This window comes from Heptranchias perlo, chromosome 6 (assembly GCF_035084215.1).
Source record: "Heptranchias perlo isolate sHepPer1 chromosome 6, sHepPer1.hap1, whole genome shotgun sequence".
In the NCBI taxonomy this organism is placed as follows: Eukaryota; Metazoa; Chordata; class Chondrichthyes; order Hexanchiformes; family Hexanchidae; genus Heptranchias; species Heptranchias perlo.
The window spans coordinates 33,805,837-33,824,481 of record NC_090330.1 but is presented as its reverse complement, the minus strand read 5'-3'; the positions used below and the strand labels follow the sequence as shown (position 1 = coordinate 33,824,481).

The window sequence follows — 18,645 nt, the reverse complement described above, 5'->3', positions numbered from 1 at the left end:
GCCACTGCTTATCTACTGTCATAACTTTAATCTAATTTCCCAATCTACCTCATTCAACTCGCCCCTCATACCCATCTAACTGGCTTTATTTAAGTTTAAGACTCCAGTTTCAGAGTTAAATATATCACTCTCAAACTCAATGTGAAATTCTATCATATTATGATCACTCTTCCCCCGAGGATCCTTTACGATGAGATTACTAATTAACCCTGTCTCATTACACAATACAAGATCTAAAATAGCCTGTTCCCTGGTTGACATATTGTTCTAGGAAACTGTCTCGAATGCATTCCATGAACTCGTCCTCCAGACTACCTATACCAATTTGATTTGCCCAGTCTACATGAAGATTAAAGTCCCCCACGATTATTGCATTACCTTTGTTACAATCATCTTAGCCCCAGGACATCGCTGTAGGAGCTCCTCAGGGCATTGTCCTAGGCCCAACCATCTTCAGCTGCTTCATCAATGACCTTCCCTCCATCATAAGGTCAGAAGTGGGGATGTTTGCTGAAGATTGCAGTGTTCAGTTCCATTCGCAATCCCTCAGATAATGAACCAGTCCGTGCCCACATGCAGCAAGACCTGGACAACTTCCAGGCTTGGGTTGATAAGTGGCAAGTAACATTCACGCCAGACAAGTGCCAGGCAATGACCAGCTCCAACAAGAGAGAGTCTAACCACCTCCCCTTGACATTCAATGGCATTACCATTGCCGAATCCCCAACCATCAACAAATATATCCTTCCTTAGATAAGGAGACCAAAATTGTATGCAATACTCCAGGTGAGGTCTCACTAAAGCCCTGTACAACTGTAGTAAGACTTTTCTACTCTTGCAATAAAGGCCAACATGCCATTTGCTTTCCGAATTGCCTGTTGTACCTGCATACTAACTTTTTGTGTTTCTTGTACGATGACACGCAAGTTTCTCTAAATACCAACATTTAATAGTTTCTCACCATTTAAAAAATCTTCTGTTTTTCTATTCTTCCTACCAAAGTGAATAACCTCACATTTCCCCACATTATAGTCCATGTGCCACTTTCTTGCCCACTCACTTAATCTGTCTATATCCCTTTGCAGACTCTTTGTGCTCTCCTCACAGCTTACTTTCCCATCTAGCTTTGTATCGTCAGCAAACTTGGATACATTACACTCAGTCCCTTCATCTAAGTCATTAATATAGATTGTAAATAGCTGAGGCCCAAGCACCAATCCTTGTGGCACCCCACTAGTTACAGCCTGCCAAACTGAGAATGAATTACTTAAAATCATTAAGAATAATGCAAAAAAAATGACATCATGACAAAAACTTCAAATTGTCTCTTCCAATTCATAGAGAAAAATAAGTTTAAAAGAACCCAACGAAGATTTGTATCCAAAAAGTGAGGGGAACTAAAAACTGCTGAGTAGATTAATTTTACAAACTGGTAACATGTGCAAAGTTCACAGAAATTTCCTCTACAAATGTTGCTGATAAGAGATTATGGGAATTATTCAAAAATCAGTTAAAATGCCATGAAAAGCACACAAAGGAATACAAATGTCAGAAAATTAAAAGCACTGTATTTTTAAACATTCACTGTTAGCATGGATATAGCAATGGTGTTGAGGACTTTTCAGAATGTCACAAACCTAGAATATTAGGTAGCAAAGTTTGTAACCACATACAAATAGAATGTTTCTTTTATGCAAACATTTGAAGCAAATCCAGTGTGTGATCAGAGGAAGTCACTTACAAAGTTTGGGTAAAATCTAATTAAGTTTTTAAACTTATCAAAGTCAAATTGGCACTTGTCAAACACTAAGCCAAGATTCGAAGAAGCTTCCTCGTCAAAGCTGATCAAAATGCTTTTGTTATTGAGATGGCGAGACAATGTTCAAATATAGAATGATAATGGACACTTGGTCCACAATAGGTCTTCTAATACCCATTTTAAAAGGAACCCAAGTGAAAATGATAGGAAATTATTTAATCAGGTCCAAATATAAGTTATTGAGGTGATACCTCCTTCTTGCAGATCTGAGAACAGGATACCTGCACTATTGCACTCATTTTTTACAGGGTCTTGTGTCTAATGAGAGGAGACCATTTTGAAGCTTGATTAAAATCTGTTGGTGTATTGAAGGGACATGTTACTTATCACATATATAATAAGCAAGAAATATGGATGCTGTAGACTGCTCAGTTCCCAGAATCTGATGAGAGGATAATTCTTTCATGAAGTTTAAAAGCAAGTTGTTAACAAATGAACCAACACATCTGAATATACAAAGAAGGCTTACCTGAAAGAAAGTTCCCACCATCTATAAAAATAAAACAAAAAAATGTTAATACTGTAAATCCTTTTATAAACATTTTAAAAATGTATTTTGGCTCAGAAAATGAAGCAAATAACCAGATACTTATTACTGTTCATGACAATTACATTCATATTCCTAGCTCAAGACAAACACCTATCCATTAACCATCAAAGGACTTTCTTAAATTAGCAGAGTTAAATATAAAACTGCTATTCTACAAAACTCAGAATCCTCAAGGGAATGCAGAAGATTAGTTGATGCGTTAGTACATTTTTTTTTAGGAGTTCCATTAACACCTATCCCTGAGGTCCAGAAGACGGCAAATATTATGTCAAATGCAACGCAAGATTGAGACATGAACTTGGAAATTATAGGTCTCTTTGCCTAAAATATGTAGTTGGGAGAAAGCTGGAGAGAATTCTACATGGTGACCATCAACGTTCATTGAAAGAGCACAAGAGACCACAAGGAGTAATCTGTATGGAGTAGAAGCAATACACTATGCCTCACTAATCTGGTGGAATTCTTTGAAGAGTTAAGTAAACTAGTGGATGAGGGTTATCCAGTGGATATAATTTTCTTGGCATTTCAGAAGGCATTTGATAATGCTCCACATGTGAGACATAAAAAAGGTTAAGGTTCATAGAATTAATGGACAAATTAGCTGGCTAGATTGCAAGATAGTTCATCAATGGGAAACAGAAGATGATGATAAATGGAGGCCTAGGCTAATAATCCAGAGAACATGAGGTCAAATCCCACCATGGCAGTTTGGGAATTTGAATGCTGTTACAGAAAAATCTAGAAATAAAAATCTGGTATCAGTAAAAGTGACCATAAAGCTACCGGATTGTTATAAAAACCCAACTAGTTCACTAATGTCCTTTAGGGAAGGAAACCTGCCATCCTTACCTAGTCTGGCCTATGTGTGATTCCAGTCTCACACCAACATGGTTGACTCTTACTCTTTGAAATGGCCTAGCAAGCTACTCAGTTGCATTAAGCCATTACAATGAATAGTGGTTCAAGAAGGTGGCCCATCACCACCTTCTCGGGAAACTAGGGATTGGCAATAAACGCTGGCCTTGCCAGCAACACCCACATCCTGAGAATTAATTTTTAAAAATGAATGGAAACCCACCACATGTTTAAGGGTCTCCAAAACAATCTACTGAGAAATCCACACAGACAGACGCTCTGTTTGCTTGTTACGGAATGCACACTCACTTTCTAAAGGGATACACTTCTCTTATCTAAGTCAAGAGAGCTAGGGCACAGGTTGGCAATAGCCAAGACTTAGGAATCCCCAATTGTATGCATGAGTACTGCTGGAGTGTAACCAGCTAAAACACAGTACAAAGCATTGGTAATTGTCCATTTAGGATCACCCTATCCTTTAGCGCATTAGCTTAGAGTCATAGAATGATGCAGAACAAAAATAGGCTTATCAAATCTGTGCCATTGTTTTTCCTCCATATAAGCCAGATAGTTCCACTTTGGTGCTCAATCCCCACACCTTTTAATATTCCATTTTGTCAAGCAACTATCTAATTCAATTTTTTGGGGGAAAAAAATCCATTTTAAAAGAATTTATGGACTCTGTTCCAACAACAGTTTTTGGCAGAGAATTCCACATTCTAACCACTCTTCAGAGTTATCTGGAGCCAAGTGGGAAATATTCCAATGTCGATGACAGAACTTCCCTTCCAGGTCCCACTAAGAGCCAGACTAGCTGATCAATCATCAATAGTTCCCTAGAGTATGTAGGCCTGTCTGGCTCAGGCATTGGATTAGTATGTCTGCCATAGAAGGCTGGTTCTGTTCCAATCTTGTATCACCAGATGTATCACCTTGAAGGCAACTCAACTTCATTGAGACCCAGTCACCTATACCGCCCAAGGAAGATAGTTACTAGTTTGTCATTCGACGAATGATAAGTGTGGTTTGAACTCTCACTAGGTAGACAGCAGATACCAGGAACTTCTCCTGAAGCCCTGAATAGATGGGAGGTAACACAGCTTCTGAAATTATACTCAAATTCAATTATGGTGGGGCAATGGTCAAAGATTCTTAAATAAATCTTTAATTACAATATGACTGATGCAACGTTTCAATGGTGGTCATTGATGAAAACTGTTCAACTTCCCTCCAAACGGATAAGATAGATCTGATTAGGAATGTAAGGGTAAATTCATTGGTCCAACGCATTCAGCATGAAGCCACAGTTGAGGGAAGTAGGGATAGGCTACAACACTGAAGTAACAATTCTCTGACCTGTGCGCCCACTGATTGTGGCTCCCCACTGGGAATACAAGATTGGAGAATTTGCCCTCTAATTATTAGTAATACGGATTTCAACTAAGTTATTCCTGATCTATTATACCGTCAACTGCTCAATTATTTGCTCTGTATACTGTAGCTCAACAAGCCCTTCTACAGTAAAAATATGCAGATTGGAGCAGTTAATACAGTCGATAAGGCTGATTCTATAAACTCTGGGTTGTGCTGCATGTAATGCCAAAAAATGAACTTATCTTTCACCGTTGGGTGCGGACCAACCTGCTATAGGTTTCCATCAGTTTACTGTAAACTCCATGTCAGGTACAAAGTGCTGCTGACTTGACAACAAAATTCCCTTAGAGCTGCAGTTGTATTAGAAAAATGTAATTGACTCGTACACCACAATGAAATCTAGAATTGCTAAGTGTGTATAACGACAGTGCTGAAAGAGTGTATAGTTTGATGGCCCCTCAACTTATTCAAACATGCAAGGGGTATGGTGGTGTAGTGGTTATGTTACTGGACTGATAATCCAGAGAATGTGAGTGCAATTCTCACCATGGCAGTTTGAGAATTTGAATTCAGTTTTTTTTTAAAGTTGGTATCGGTAAAAGTGACTATGAAGCCATTGTTTTGTTGTTAAAAACTCAGCTGATTCAATAATGTCCTTTAGGGAAAGAAACCAGCCGTCCTTATTCGGTCTGGCCTATATGTCACTCCAGACCCACATCCATGTGGTTGACTCTTATCTTCCCTCTGAAGTGGCCTAGCAAGCCACTCAGCTGTATCAAATTTTGGATCGGCAATAAATGCCGGCCTTGTCAGCAACGCTCACATCCCAGGAACGAATAAAAAAAATATAAACCAATTTACAGGAAAAGTGTCCAGACATATTGGAGTTCTGGTGAAGTGTTAAACAGGACTGGAATAAGCCCTTTCACACATGTTTTTGTTATCAGCTACACATTTTCAGTATCCAAGTCTGTAAATATTTGTTACAAAATTGGGACTGTTCAGGTTCAGTGAAATCAGTCACTTTCATTGACTCTCAGTTCCCCATGTCTACCTGTCTACTTGTACAATAGCTCTGGTAGAACCATCGTTTCAGCCCGTTCTTGCCCCCTAGAACTTACTTCTTCCTATCTCTATTTTTCTCCCCTTGTTCAGTCTATTCCGACCAACATCCATGACTCTACTCACATCTTCCGCCACTTTAACAGTTTCCAGTTGCTTGGCACTAACCGTCTCCTTTTCACCATGGATGTCCAGTCCCTCTACACCTCCATCCTCCACCAGGACGGCCTGCAGGACCTCTGCTTCTTTCTTGAACGGAAGCCCAACCAGTCCCCATTCACTAGCATCCTCCTTCACCTGGCTGACCGTGTTCTTACATTAAGCAACTTCTCCTTTGACTCCACTCACTTCCCCCAATAAAAGGTGTCGCCATTGGAATCTGTATGGGTCTTGCTATGCCTGCCTTTTCGTGGGACACATGGAACATTCTTTGTTCCAGTCCTACTTAGGTCCCCTCCCTCACCTCTTTTTCCGGCACACTGATGACTGTGTTGGTGACTGTTCCTGATCTCGCCCCGAACTGGAAAATTGCATCAACTTTGCTTCCAATTCACATCCCTCCCTCGCCTTCACATGGCCCATCTCCAATTCTTCCCTTCCTTTCCTTGACTTCTCTATCTCCATTTCCATTTCTAGGGATAGGCTGCTCACCAATATCTACTATAAGCCCACCGACTCCCACAGATACCTTGATTACACTTCCTCCCAACCCATCTCCTTTAAGGACTCTATTCCATTTTCCCACTTTTTCAGTCTCAGTCACATCTTTTTTTTCGTTCATGGGATATGGGCGTCCCTGGCAAGGCCAGCATTTATTGCCCATCCCTAATTGGCCTTGAGAAGATGATGGTGAGCCACCTTCTTGAACCGCTGCAGTCCTTGTGGTGAAGGTTCTCCCTCAGTGCTGTTAGGAAGGGAGTTCCAGGATTTTAACCCAGCAACGATGAAGGAATGGCGATATATTTCCAAGTCGGGATGGTGTGTGACTTGGAGGGGAATGTTGTTCCCATGTGCCTGCTGCTCTTGTCCTTCTAGGTGGTAGAGATCGCAGGTGTGGGAGGTGCTGTCGAAGAAGCCTCAGTGAGTTGCTGCAGTGCATCCTATAGACCTTGCACTCTGCAGCCGTTGTGCGCCAGTGGTGGAGGGAGTGAATGTTTAGGGTGGTGGATGGGGTGCCAATCAAGCGGGCTGCTTTGTCCTGGATGGTGTTGGGCTTCTTGAGTGTTGTTGGAGCTGCACTCATCCAGGCAAGTGGAGAGTATTCCATCACACTCCTGACTTGTGCCTTGTAGATGGTGGAAAGGCTTTGGGGAGTCAGGAGGTGAGTCACTCGCAGCAGAATACCCAGCCTCTGACCTGCTCTTGTAGCCACAGTATTTATGTGGCTGGTCCAGTTAAGTTTCTGGTCAATGGTGACCCCCAGGATGTTGATGGTGGGGGATTTGGCGATGGTAATGCCGTTGAATGTGAAGAGGAGGTGGTTGGATTCTCTCTTGTTGGAGATGGTCATTGCCTGGCGCGAATGTTACTTGCCATTCATCAGACCACGCCTGGATGTTGTCCAGGTCTTGCTGCATGCGGGCATGGACTGCATCCATTATCTGAGGGGTTGCGAATGGAGCTGAACTCTGTGCAATCATGAGCGAACATCCCCATTTCTGACCTTATGATGGAGGGAAGGTCATTGATGAAGCAGCTGAAGATGGTTGGGCCAAGGACACTGCCCTGAGGAACTCCTGCAGCAATGTCCTGGGACTGAGATGATGGCCTCCAACAACTACTACCATCTTCCTTTGTGCTCGGCATGACTCCAGCCACTGGAGAGTTTTCCCCCTGATTCTCACTGACTTCAATTTTACTAGGGCTCCTAGGTGCCACACTCAGTCAAATGCTGCCTTAATGTCAAGGGCAGTCACTTTCACCTCACCTCTGGAATTCAGCTCTTTTGTCCATGTTTGGACCAAGGCTGTAACGAGGTCTGGAGTCGAGTGGTCCTGGCGGAACCCAAACTGAGCATCAATGAGCAGGTTATTGGTGAGTAAGTGCCGCTTGATAGCACTGTTGATGACACCCTCCATTACTTTGCTAATGATTGAGAGTAGACTGATGGGGCGGTAACTGGCCTGATTGGATTTGTCCTGCTTTTTGTGGACAGGACATACCTGGGCAATTTTCCACATTGTCGGGTAGATGCCAGTGTTGTAGCTGTACTGGAACAGCTTGGCTAGAGGCGTGGTTAGTTCTGGAGCACAAGTCTTCAGCACTACAGCTGGGATGTTGTCAGGGCCCATAGCCTTTGTTGTATCCAGTGAACTCAGCCGTTTCTTGATATCACGTGGAGTGAATCAAATTGGCTTAAGACTGGCTTCTGTAATGTTGGGGATATCGGGAGGAGGCCGAGAAGGATCATCCACTCAGCACTTCTGGCTGAAGATGGTTGCAAACACTTCAGCCTTGTCTTTGAGGGTGGGTTATTCACGGAGCCTTCTCCTCCCGTTAGTTATTTAATTGTCCACCACTATTCACGACTGGTTGTGGCAGGACTGCAGAGCTTTGATCTGATCCGTTGGTTGTGGAATCACTTAGCTCTGTCTACAGCATGTTGCTTCCGCTGTTTAGCATGCATGTAGTCCTGTGTTGTAGCTTCACCAGGTTGGCACCTCATTTTTAGGTACACCTGGTACTGCTCCTGGCCTGCTTTTCCACACTCCTCATTGAACCAGGGTTGATCCCCTGGCTTGTTGGTAATGGTAGAGTGAGGAATATGCCGAGCCATGAGGTTACAGATTGTGCTGGAATACAATTCTGCTGCTGATGGCCCACAGCACCTCATGGAAGCCCAGTTTTGAGCTGCTAGATCCGTTCTGAATCTATCCCATTTAGCACGGTGGTAGTGCCACACAATACGTTGGATGGTGTCCTCAGTGCGAAGAAAGGATGTCGTCTCCACGAGGACTGTGTGGTGGTCACTCCTACCAATACTGTCATGGAGAAACGCATCTGCGACAGATAGATTGGTGAGGACAAGGTCAAGTAGGTTTTTCCCTCGCGTTGGTTCGCTCACCACCTGCCGCAGGCCCAGTCTGGCAGCTATGTCCTTCAGGACTCAGCCAGCTCGGTCAGTAGTGGTGCTACCGAGCCACTCTTGGTGATGGACATTGAAGTTCCCCACCCAGAGTACAGTCTGTGCCCTTGCTACCCTCAATGCTTCCTCCAAGTGGTGCTCAACATGGAGGAGGACTGATTCATCAGTTGAGGGAGGGCAGTAGGTGGTAATCAGCAGGTGGTTTCCTGGCCCATGTTTGACCTGATGCCATGAGATTTCATGGAGTCCGGAGTCAATGTTGAGGACTCCCAGGGCCACTCCCTCCTGACTGTATATCACCGTACCGCCACCTCTGGTGGGTCTGTGGTGGAACAGGACATACCAAGGATGGTGATGGAAGAGTCTGGGACGTTGGCTGAAAGGTATGATTCCCTGAGTATGACTATGTCAGGCTGTTGCTTGACCAGTCTGTGGGGACAGCTCTTCCAATTTTGGCACAAGTCCCCACATGTTAATGAGGTGGACTTTACAGGGTCAACTGGGCTTGGTTTGCCTTTGTCATGTACAGTGTCTCGTGGTCCGATGCCGGGTGGTCCATGCGGTTTTATTCTTATTCTGACTTTCTGTAGCGAGATTGTACAACTGAGTGGCATGCTAGGCCATTTCAGAGGGCGATTAAGAATCAACCACATTGCTGTGGGTCTGGAGTCACATATAGGCCAGGCCGGGTAAGGACAGCAGGTTTCCTTCCCTAAAGGACATTAGTGAACCAGATGGGTTTTTTGACAATCTGGTATTTTCATGGCCACCATTACTGATACTAGTTTTTTTTATTCCATATTTTATTTAATTAATTGAATTTAAATTCCCCAGCTGCCATAGCAGGATTTGAACTCATGACTCCGCATTATTAGTCCAGGCCTCTGGATTACTAGTCCAATAACATAACCACTATGCTACTGTACCCTAACGATGCCACCTGCCACACCAGTGCTTCTGATATGTCTTCCTTTTCCTCAACCGAGGATTCCCCATCACTGTGATTGACAGGGCCCTCGACCGTGTCCATCCCATTTTCCGCACTTCTGCCCTCACCCCTTCCCCTCCCTCCCAGTACCACGATAGGGTCTCCCTTGTCCTCATCTTCAAATCACCAGCCTCCATATTCAATTTATCATCCTCCAACATTTCCACAACCTTCAGAGCAATGCCACCATCAAACACACCTTCCCCTCCCCTACCTCTTTCAGCATTCCGAAGGGACTGTTCCCTCCGTGACACTCTGGTCCACTCTTACATTGCCCCCAACACCCGTTCTCCTTCCCACGGCACCTTCCCATACAAGCGCAGGAGATGCAACACCTGCCCTTTCACCTCCTCCCTTCCCATCGTCCAGTGCCCCAAACACTCCTACCGACTGAAATCGGAGGAAGCTGACCCTGTCTGAAATGCTGAGGTCAGCGAATTTAAATAATGCTGGGGGACAAGGGCAGGTGTCCCGCCAACAGTCGGCTCGATATTCCAGGGAGCCCGGAAAATTTGGGAAGGAGGCGAAGGAAGGGCGCAACCTCTGTATTTAATGGCCTGAGTCCAGTTAAAGGACTAAAAAGGCTCTTAGAAGAGGAACTGAGACGGCTGAAGGAGGAATAAGGCAAGCATCTAACTTTCCAGAGGCTGATGTGGAAGTGCTGCTGGTCTAAATTAGAGAAAGGAGGGATCTGATAGTCGGAGTATCAGGGAAGAAGCCATCACATGAAGCAGCATAGGCCACGTGGAAGGATGTGGCTGTGGCAGTGACTGCGAATGTGACCTCCATAACCCCAAAGACCCCCTTACAGTCGGAAGAAGTTTAATGACTGCACTAGGTCTGTAAAGGTCAGATGAACATAGGGCAGATAACTGAGTCACAGAGAAGCACACGGACTATTCCTTGAACAATAGTCAAGCATTTCCCTTTGGAGTATCACATGGCACCACGTTTCTTGTCCCAGAAGCAAAAGTTCACTTGGCAGCACTCACATCAAGTGTTCCACATTCTGTAATGCATGCTAGCACATATAAGGCTCACATTGCTCCCTGACACTTACCATTACTATCATCCATTTCAAGAATCCTGACTGATTGTAACTGCAGGATCTGGACATTGTAAAAACAAATTAACAATTCCTCCTACAGGAGAACACAGTGCACAATGCCAGGGAATGCCAGGCTACGGAAGGACAATTTGCCAACATCTGACATTTACCAGCACATGAAGAGAAAGTAATGGTAATAATTAGCTTCAATTCCTGGCAATTGGTGGTGGGGATACAGGAGTGTCTGTGCCTTCAATGGATACATGAGAACGCATACCTTTTCTTATTTAATGTTTCCATGTATTCTTCAATCTCTGCATCAGCTAGCACTTTCCTCACAAGAGATTCACAAAGTCGCAGATTAAGATAGAAAACTGCTCAAACACAAACAAGTAAATAGTACTGTTTTTTGTTACAGAGGCTGTTGCAGCATCAACAGTGGGCTCTCTGATATCCTCTGGGATATCTATCAGCAATCCTTTCCTGATTTCAAACTTGTGAAGCACTCAGTCCTATTCAGACACCAGAATCTTCCTTTGAGCATCTCAATGGTGTGTTCAATTCTTATTCTCATCTTCTTGTGTGCTTCACTGTAGCACTCCTTTGCAGAACTTGTGATCCTATGAAGAGGTGTCGTAAGCCATCGGAGTAGTGGATATCCCTTACCACCCAGCAGCCATCCTGGCCCTTGCCACTGCTGTTGAAATAGAGCTGAGACACGGGATTGAGTATAAAAGCACCATGACAGCTCCCAGCATGTGGTGAATACACATGAAAGAAGCTGTGCCTGTCGTTGCAACTATGCTACAGATTTAGAGAATGGAAGCTTTCACGGTTCATATAAATATGGGGGTTTACATTTGGGGCACGTAATGCCATACGGGTGCGATCAACAGCCCCCACAACCTTGAGGAATCCAGCAATTCCAAAACATTTGATGGCCCGCTCACTCACCCATGTGGGATCACTATCAAATTGTACAAATTCAGCTACCCTAGCAAAGAGGGTATTGGTGATTTGTCTCATGGAGGAGTGCACAGAAAATTGGCTGATATGACTAAAGTCTCCTGTGGCTCACTGGAATGAGCCTGTGGCATAAAAGATGCGACGTATAGTGACGTCCTCTGCCACAGTCAAAGCTGCAAGTGCTATGGACTTTCGTTACAGATCTAGCTGCAGCAACGAATGGAGCTCCTCCAAACATTCATGACCGATGCACAGCCTCCTGAGACAGAGCTCCCGGTGAAAAGAACTTCGCAAGTGTAGTTGGGTCTATACATCCTGCAGAATGGGTAATGGTCTGATGGTTTGGCTCTCCTCTAATGCTGTCTGATTAGTCTGGCTTCCCATACAGCCCCCTGCTGCTCTTTTTCCTCCTGCATATCTCTCATGTAAAGTCCATCGCGCAGCCCCTATATCCTAGCTCAGTAATTATTTTAAAATCGAATGCTTTCCAAGTGCAAATGCAGATGAGGAATTCCTGATTTTAAAAGTGTAAAACTTTTTGCAATGCCTGCAATGAGTCCCAAGATATGGCCAAAACTCTCCACAAACAATCTCAGTTGAACAGTGTCCCTTTCGCCAAGTACTTCCACCTTAATGAACAGGTCCTGGCAAACTGCATCTTTTAAACAGTGGCGCACATTCTCAAGGGTGGATAGCAAGATAGGAGTCACGGAATTTAGGTTGGATGACATCATCCCACCCGAACTCCATCAGTGGCAGCCACTGGGAAGTTGGGCACTTCTTAAGCGCACCCTGAAGCTGAATAGAGTTTATACAGGGACGTTTCTCCAGCAGAACCCTGGCACACATCAGTCCCATCAGAAATTGCTGCCCCAAACAAAAATGTAATTGCCAACTTATGCCCTCTTCCAACCCAGGAATATAGTGTTATGTTATTAGGTTTGGTACGACATGAGGCGTGCCTGGGGGTATATTTTGATAAAACAAATCCTAAATGAAAAAGTGTGAAAAGTAATTGTACAGCCACCAATTCCCTAATTTTCACCTCACTTTAACTGTTCCCCAATTTCCATTACCTACAAACAGCCTCAACTCTCAGTTTGCTCCATTGCACAGTTTCATTTCAATGCCAATGGTATACATTAACAAGCGGTGTGACCCTTCTGATTGTATCTACTTAAAAGACATTTTCCTTGCAGCACACAGTACCCTTGATTTCCTTCCCCACATTTTTTCCTAGACTATTAAGCACAGGCTAAATTCTGCATAGCCTAAGTTGGGCGATTGGACAACAAAAGAATCTGGCTCTTCAGGAGGCGTTCCGTAAAAGTCACCAAAGTATTCAAGCATTTCTGTAATTAATTATGTTCAAAGGGAAATGCTGCAAGAGCCATTTCAAAACAATTTATTTTAACCTTAAGCAGAATAGGCAAAAAAAGTTAATTCCAATTCTGAGAATTTTTTTAAAATCTTATAATTTTATCAGTCATGAGGTCATCCCCAGTTATTAAATACATTGTACATTCTAATCTCTGTACTATGCATTCTCTGTACATTGCGTCTAGGTATTCAGATACGGTAATATGTGACAAACTGAACTTTTGTAACTAGATACCTTTCATCTGTGAGTCCTGAAGAAACAGTAAACTGCACTGTGATAAAACTATATTTTGTTAGTTTCAAACACTAAACCCATTGTGCAAACTAACTGGAGCACAATATGGAAAATCATAGTCAAAAGAAAATGGAAGAATATTACCATCCTGCACAAATTCAATTCTGCCGTAGATACCTTCTCCGTTTCAACAGCATCAGTCGCTTCTGTAAGCGGTTTGAGTGTCTTATTTTTATGGGAGTTGGATTCACACTGCCTTATATCTACTTGCATGATAGTGTGATTCAGGGTGTAATAACAGTGGCCTCTTGGGACTTGAACTGGATATGAGTGTTTTCTGCTTGTGTATTTCTTCAATCTCTAAAAGGTAGACAGAGCAGACAAGACCTGCCTGGTACAAATCGATAAGCTATTTTATTTCACAGTGAGGTGAACATACACAACAGCAATTATGATCAAAACCACTTAATTCAAAAGGTTCACATAACAATACAAAATAAGGAGCACGCTGTGATTCCCTACATTAGTGGACTGTTTTATTTGACTTACACAAGATAATTTCTTCACATTCCCTCCTGCACTAGCCTTCTGTTGCCTGATAGTCTGGTTCAAAAAATTTCTCTTGACTGCCTGTGCTTGTGTATTATCTCTCACTATTTACATCCAGAAAGGAAACGCCTGCTAGACTTCCTGCTGGGTGCCTGGGACCAGTGACTCCCCAACAAAATGGATGTGAGGTGTTTATCGATTACTGAGATGAGCTAATGAATTGCTTATGATCCGATTGAATGGCGGAGCAGGCTCGAGGGGCCATGTGTCCTAGTCCTGCTCCTATTTCTTATGTTCTTATTATTTACCATCTATGAGGAAACAACAACAAAGCTAGACCATTAGTATTTTAGTTACCTATCATCTCAAATCCCTTACAACAGTTAAAGTAACTCCTCATCCAAATCCTTTCTGTGGAAAAAAATGGTCAAAATGCCAAAATGTAACACTGTCATTTGGCAAAAACAAGAGAGGGGACATTGGAAATTCTAGGAAGAAAAGCCATTTGGCTCAAAATGCCATTCCTTTTTTGTTATGTCGACACTACCTTCCAGTGTTCTCACCATAGCCCTCAATCCAGTTGTTTCTTGTAAACATTTGTATTATTTGCTTCACTGACCTTTTCTGGTAACTAATCCCATATGTATTATTACTTATGTGAAATAGTTCTGCATAAATTCCCAATTGACTTCCAGCCTTCTAATTTCTAAAATGTATCCCCCAATTTTTGAATTCATTTTCGGTGTGAACAATTTGCAAGATTCTTGAAAACTTTCAAAAACTTTTAAGTTTTTGAAAGTTTTCAAGATTCTTGCAAATTGTCTTAGTGTCTTCTTTTCCAATGAGAGCAGGAAAACAAACTCTGTGAAAATTTGCAAAAGTGATGCAGCGGAGGGGCCCGTGAAAACAAAGGTAAGTCAATTTAGTATACCCTCTATAATATTAATTGCAGTTGGTTATCATTGATTGAGAAATAACTATCTTAAAGAGGGGTAAATAAATAATAAATAGGCATTAAAGGGGTACTAAGATAAATCATATAAATAATGTAACGGACATAGAGATATATATAATATAAATAGACTTTAAATAGAATGGAGGGACAGCTGAAACCCGTTGCCTGCAATTCCTGCGCCATGTGGGAACACGAGGACATAAGAACATAAGAAATAAGAGCAGGAGTAGGCCATACGGTCCCTCGAGCCTGCTCCACCATTCAATAAGATCATGGCTGATCTTCTACCTCAACTCCACTTTCCCGCCCTATCCCCATATACCTTGATTCCCTTAGTGTCCAAATATCTATCGATCTCAGCCTTGAATATACTCAATGACTCAGCATCCACAGCCCTCTGGGATAGAGAATTACAAAGATTCACAACCATCTAAGTGAAGACATTTTTGCTCATCTCAGTCCTAAATGGCCGACCCCTTATCCTCAGACTATGCCCCCTAGTTCTAGACTCTCCCACCTGGGAAAACAGCCTCTCAGCATCTACCCTGTCAAGACCTCTAAGAATTTTATATGTTTCAATTACAGCACCTCTTATTTTTCTAAACCCCAGAGAATGTAAGCCCATTCTACTCAAGTTCTTCTCATAGAACAACCCTCTCATCCCAGGAATCAATCTAGTGAACCTTCGTTGCATCCCCTCTAAGGCAAGTATATCCTTCCTTAGGTAAGGAGACCAAAACTATGCACAGTACTCCAGGTGTGGTCTCACCAAAGCCTTATTTAATTGCAGCAAGACTTCCTTATTCTTATACTCCAACCCCTTGCAATAACAACAACAACAATTTGCATTTATATAGCACCTTTAACGTAGTAAAACGTCCCAAGCTGCTTCACAGGAGTGTTATCAAACAAAATTTAACACCGAGCCACATAAGGAAGTATTAGGACAGGTGAGTTGGGTTTCAAGGAATATCTTAAAGAAGGAGAGAAAGGTAGAGAGGCGGAGAGGTTCAGAGAGTGAATTCCAGAGCTTAGGGCCTAAGCAGCAGAAAGCACGGCCACCAATGGTGCAGCGATTAATATCAGGGATACCCAAGAGAAAACTGGAGGAGTTCAGAGATCTTGGAGGATGGTAGGGCTGGAGGAGGTTACAGAAATATGGAGGGGTGAGGCCATGGAGGGATTTGAGAACAAGGATGAGAATTTTAAAATCGAGGCTAACATACCATTCGCTTTCCTAATTGCCTGCTGTACCTGCATGTTAACTTTCTGTGATTCGCATACAAGGAGACCCAAATCCCTCTGAATACTAACATTTACTAGTCTCTCACCTTTTAAAAAATATTCTACTTTTCTATTCTTCCTACCAAAATGGATAATTTCACATTTCCCCACATTATACTCCATCTGCCACCTTCTTGCCCACTCACTTAACCTGTCTATATGCCTTTGCAGCCTCTTTGTGTCCTCCTCACAGCTTACTTTCCCACCTAGCTTTGTATAGTCAGCAAACTTGGACACATTACATTCGGTCACCTCATCTAAGTCATTGGTATAGATTGTCAATAGCTGAGGCCCAAACACTGATCCACTTCTGGTGTCCTGGGTGACCTTGTGCGCAGGAGCTGAAGCACAAAGCGAATCGCAAACAGCGAACAGAGTGGATTGTGAACCAAATGGGAACTTGAGAATTTGGAGAGAGTGGGAATTAGGTGCTAATTTTTTTTTTAAAAAGCAAAGAAAAACCAAAACAGACTAAAAAGTAATTATCTATAAATAAATGCAGACTAAGATATGGCAGAGCAGGTTATGTGTCAGGACTGCAGTATGTGGGAGTTTGTGGACAGCGAGAATGTCCCAAGCAAACACATCTGCAGTAGATGTTCCTGCCTCGAATCTCTCCAGCTCAGAGTCATTGAGCTGGAGTGCGAATTGGAGACACTCAGACACATAAGGAGGGGAAGGAGTATCTGGACAGTTTGCTCCAGAGCTTGGTCACACCTATTAGAGAGGTACAGGATTAGAACGGGGCAGGTGTGACCGATAGTGTACAGAGTAAGGGGAACCCAGGTAAGATAGTGAGCGAGGATCCGCAGAAACTGATCCTATCCAACAGGTACAATGTACTTGCTACCTGTGAGGATAAGGATAAAGACTGTCGGAAGGACAGCCAGGATGCTGACCATGGCACCTTGGAGCAGGAGGCTGTCCAAAGGGAGGAGTAGGAGGAGAAACGTGATGTGATTGTTGTAGGGGATTCAATAATTAGGGGGACAGATAGCATCCTTTGTAAACAGGATCGAGAGTTCCACATGGTATGTTGCCTACCTGGTGCCAGGGTGAGGGACATCTTCAACCGGCTTGAAGTAACGGGAAGAAATTATGTTTTAGGCACTACAGGTAAAGGGAAAATTAAAAGATGTAAAGTAGTTAAATCAGGAAAGAGAAGTAAGCAATGTGTGAGAAAAACAACATTAGAGCAGAAGGGCAGGTTAGGGTGTGTGGCCCGAATAAGTGTTCTTTATTTAACACACTGGAGTATAAGGGTCAAATTGAACACATTACAGGTGCAAATTTAACTGAGAGGGTACAACTTGGTAGCCATTTCTGAGACATGGCTGCAAGACGGTCAGAACTGGGAACTGAATGTACAAGGTTATAAAGTCTACAGGAACGGTAGGGAAACTGGTAGAGAGGGAGGAGTAGCCTTGGTGATTAAGGATGAAATGACTTCAATGATAAGAGAGGATATAACGAAAGATAAACAGGCAGTGGAGACTTTATGAATAGAATTAAGAAATAGAAAAGGATTTAAGACTGTAGTGAGAGTTGTGTATAGGTCCCCTGGAAGCTGTGAAGTGGTAGAATGTATAAATACAGCGATTAAGCAAGCATGTAGCAAAGGCAAAGTGGTTTTATTGGGAGATTTTAACTTTCATATTGATTGGGATAAGTAGATCAGTTCCTATCAGAAAGGTAACGAATTTCTTGAGTGTGTTCAGGACAGCTTTCGGCAACAATATGTCCTAGAACCAACAAGGGGGCAGGCCATATTAGATTTAATAATGAGTGATCAGCCAGATTTGGTTAACAGCCTAATGGTGTGTGAACATTTATCTAATAGCGATCATAATATGATAGAGTTCAATGTTGTGTTTGAAAGGGAGAAACCCGTAACAGTTACTAAGATTCTAAATTTAGGTTTGAGTGGCTTTAACGGGATAAGACAGAGACTATCCACAGTAAACTGGGCAAATCTGTTAATGGGTGAAACGACACAGGATCAGTGAGAAGTGTTCAAAAAATAATTTAATGTGATACAGAACCAGTTTATAACCCTAAGGGACAAGAGCTCTACTTGCCAAAAAATACAGCCATGGACGACAAAAGAGGTAAGGGACAACATAAAACTAAAAGAAAAAGCATACAAAAACGCAAAAAATAGCACAGACCCTGGCAACTGGGAGAGATACAAAGAACAGCAAAGGGTGACAAAACAGATAGCAAGACCTACAAGAAGGGAGTATGAAAAGAAACTTGCAAGGGATATCAAAATCAACACAAACATTTTTTACAATTATATTAGGAAAAAGAGTGTGCTCCAGAGCAATGTGGGCCCCTTAAAAACTGATAATGGTGATATAACCAGGGAATTATAGACCAGTTAGCCTAACATCTGTGTCAGGAAATTACTAGAGTCTATAATTAAGTTTTCCTTAATTATGTTATTATTATATTATTAATTTTCAAGGTGTTCAGACACAGAGGGCTCGATATTA

At 42.7% G+C, this 18,645-nt stretch overlaps 1 protein-coding gene across 2 annotated transcripts in view; it reads right to left on the bottom strand.

Moving 5' to 3' along the window:
* micu2 (mitochondrial calcium uptake 2) overlaps positions 1-18,645 on the bottom strand; it is a 440,913-nt gene that overhangs the window by 184,125 nt on the left and 238,143 nt on the right. For both annotated transcript variants that reach the window (XM_067986065.1, XM_067986066.1), the window contains exon 3: positions 2,289-2,309. In XM_067986065.1, the coding sequence (XP_067842166.1) occupies positions 2,289-2,309 (21 nt within the window). The remainder of the gene's footprint in view (positions 1-2,288; positions 2,310-18,645) is intronic.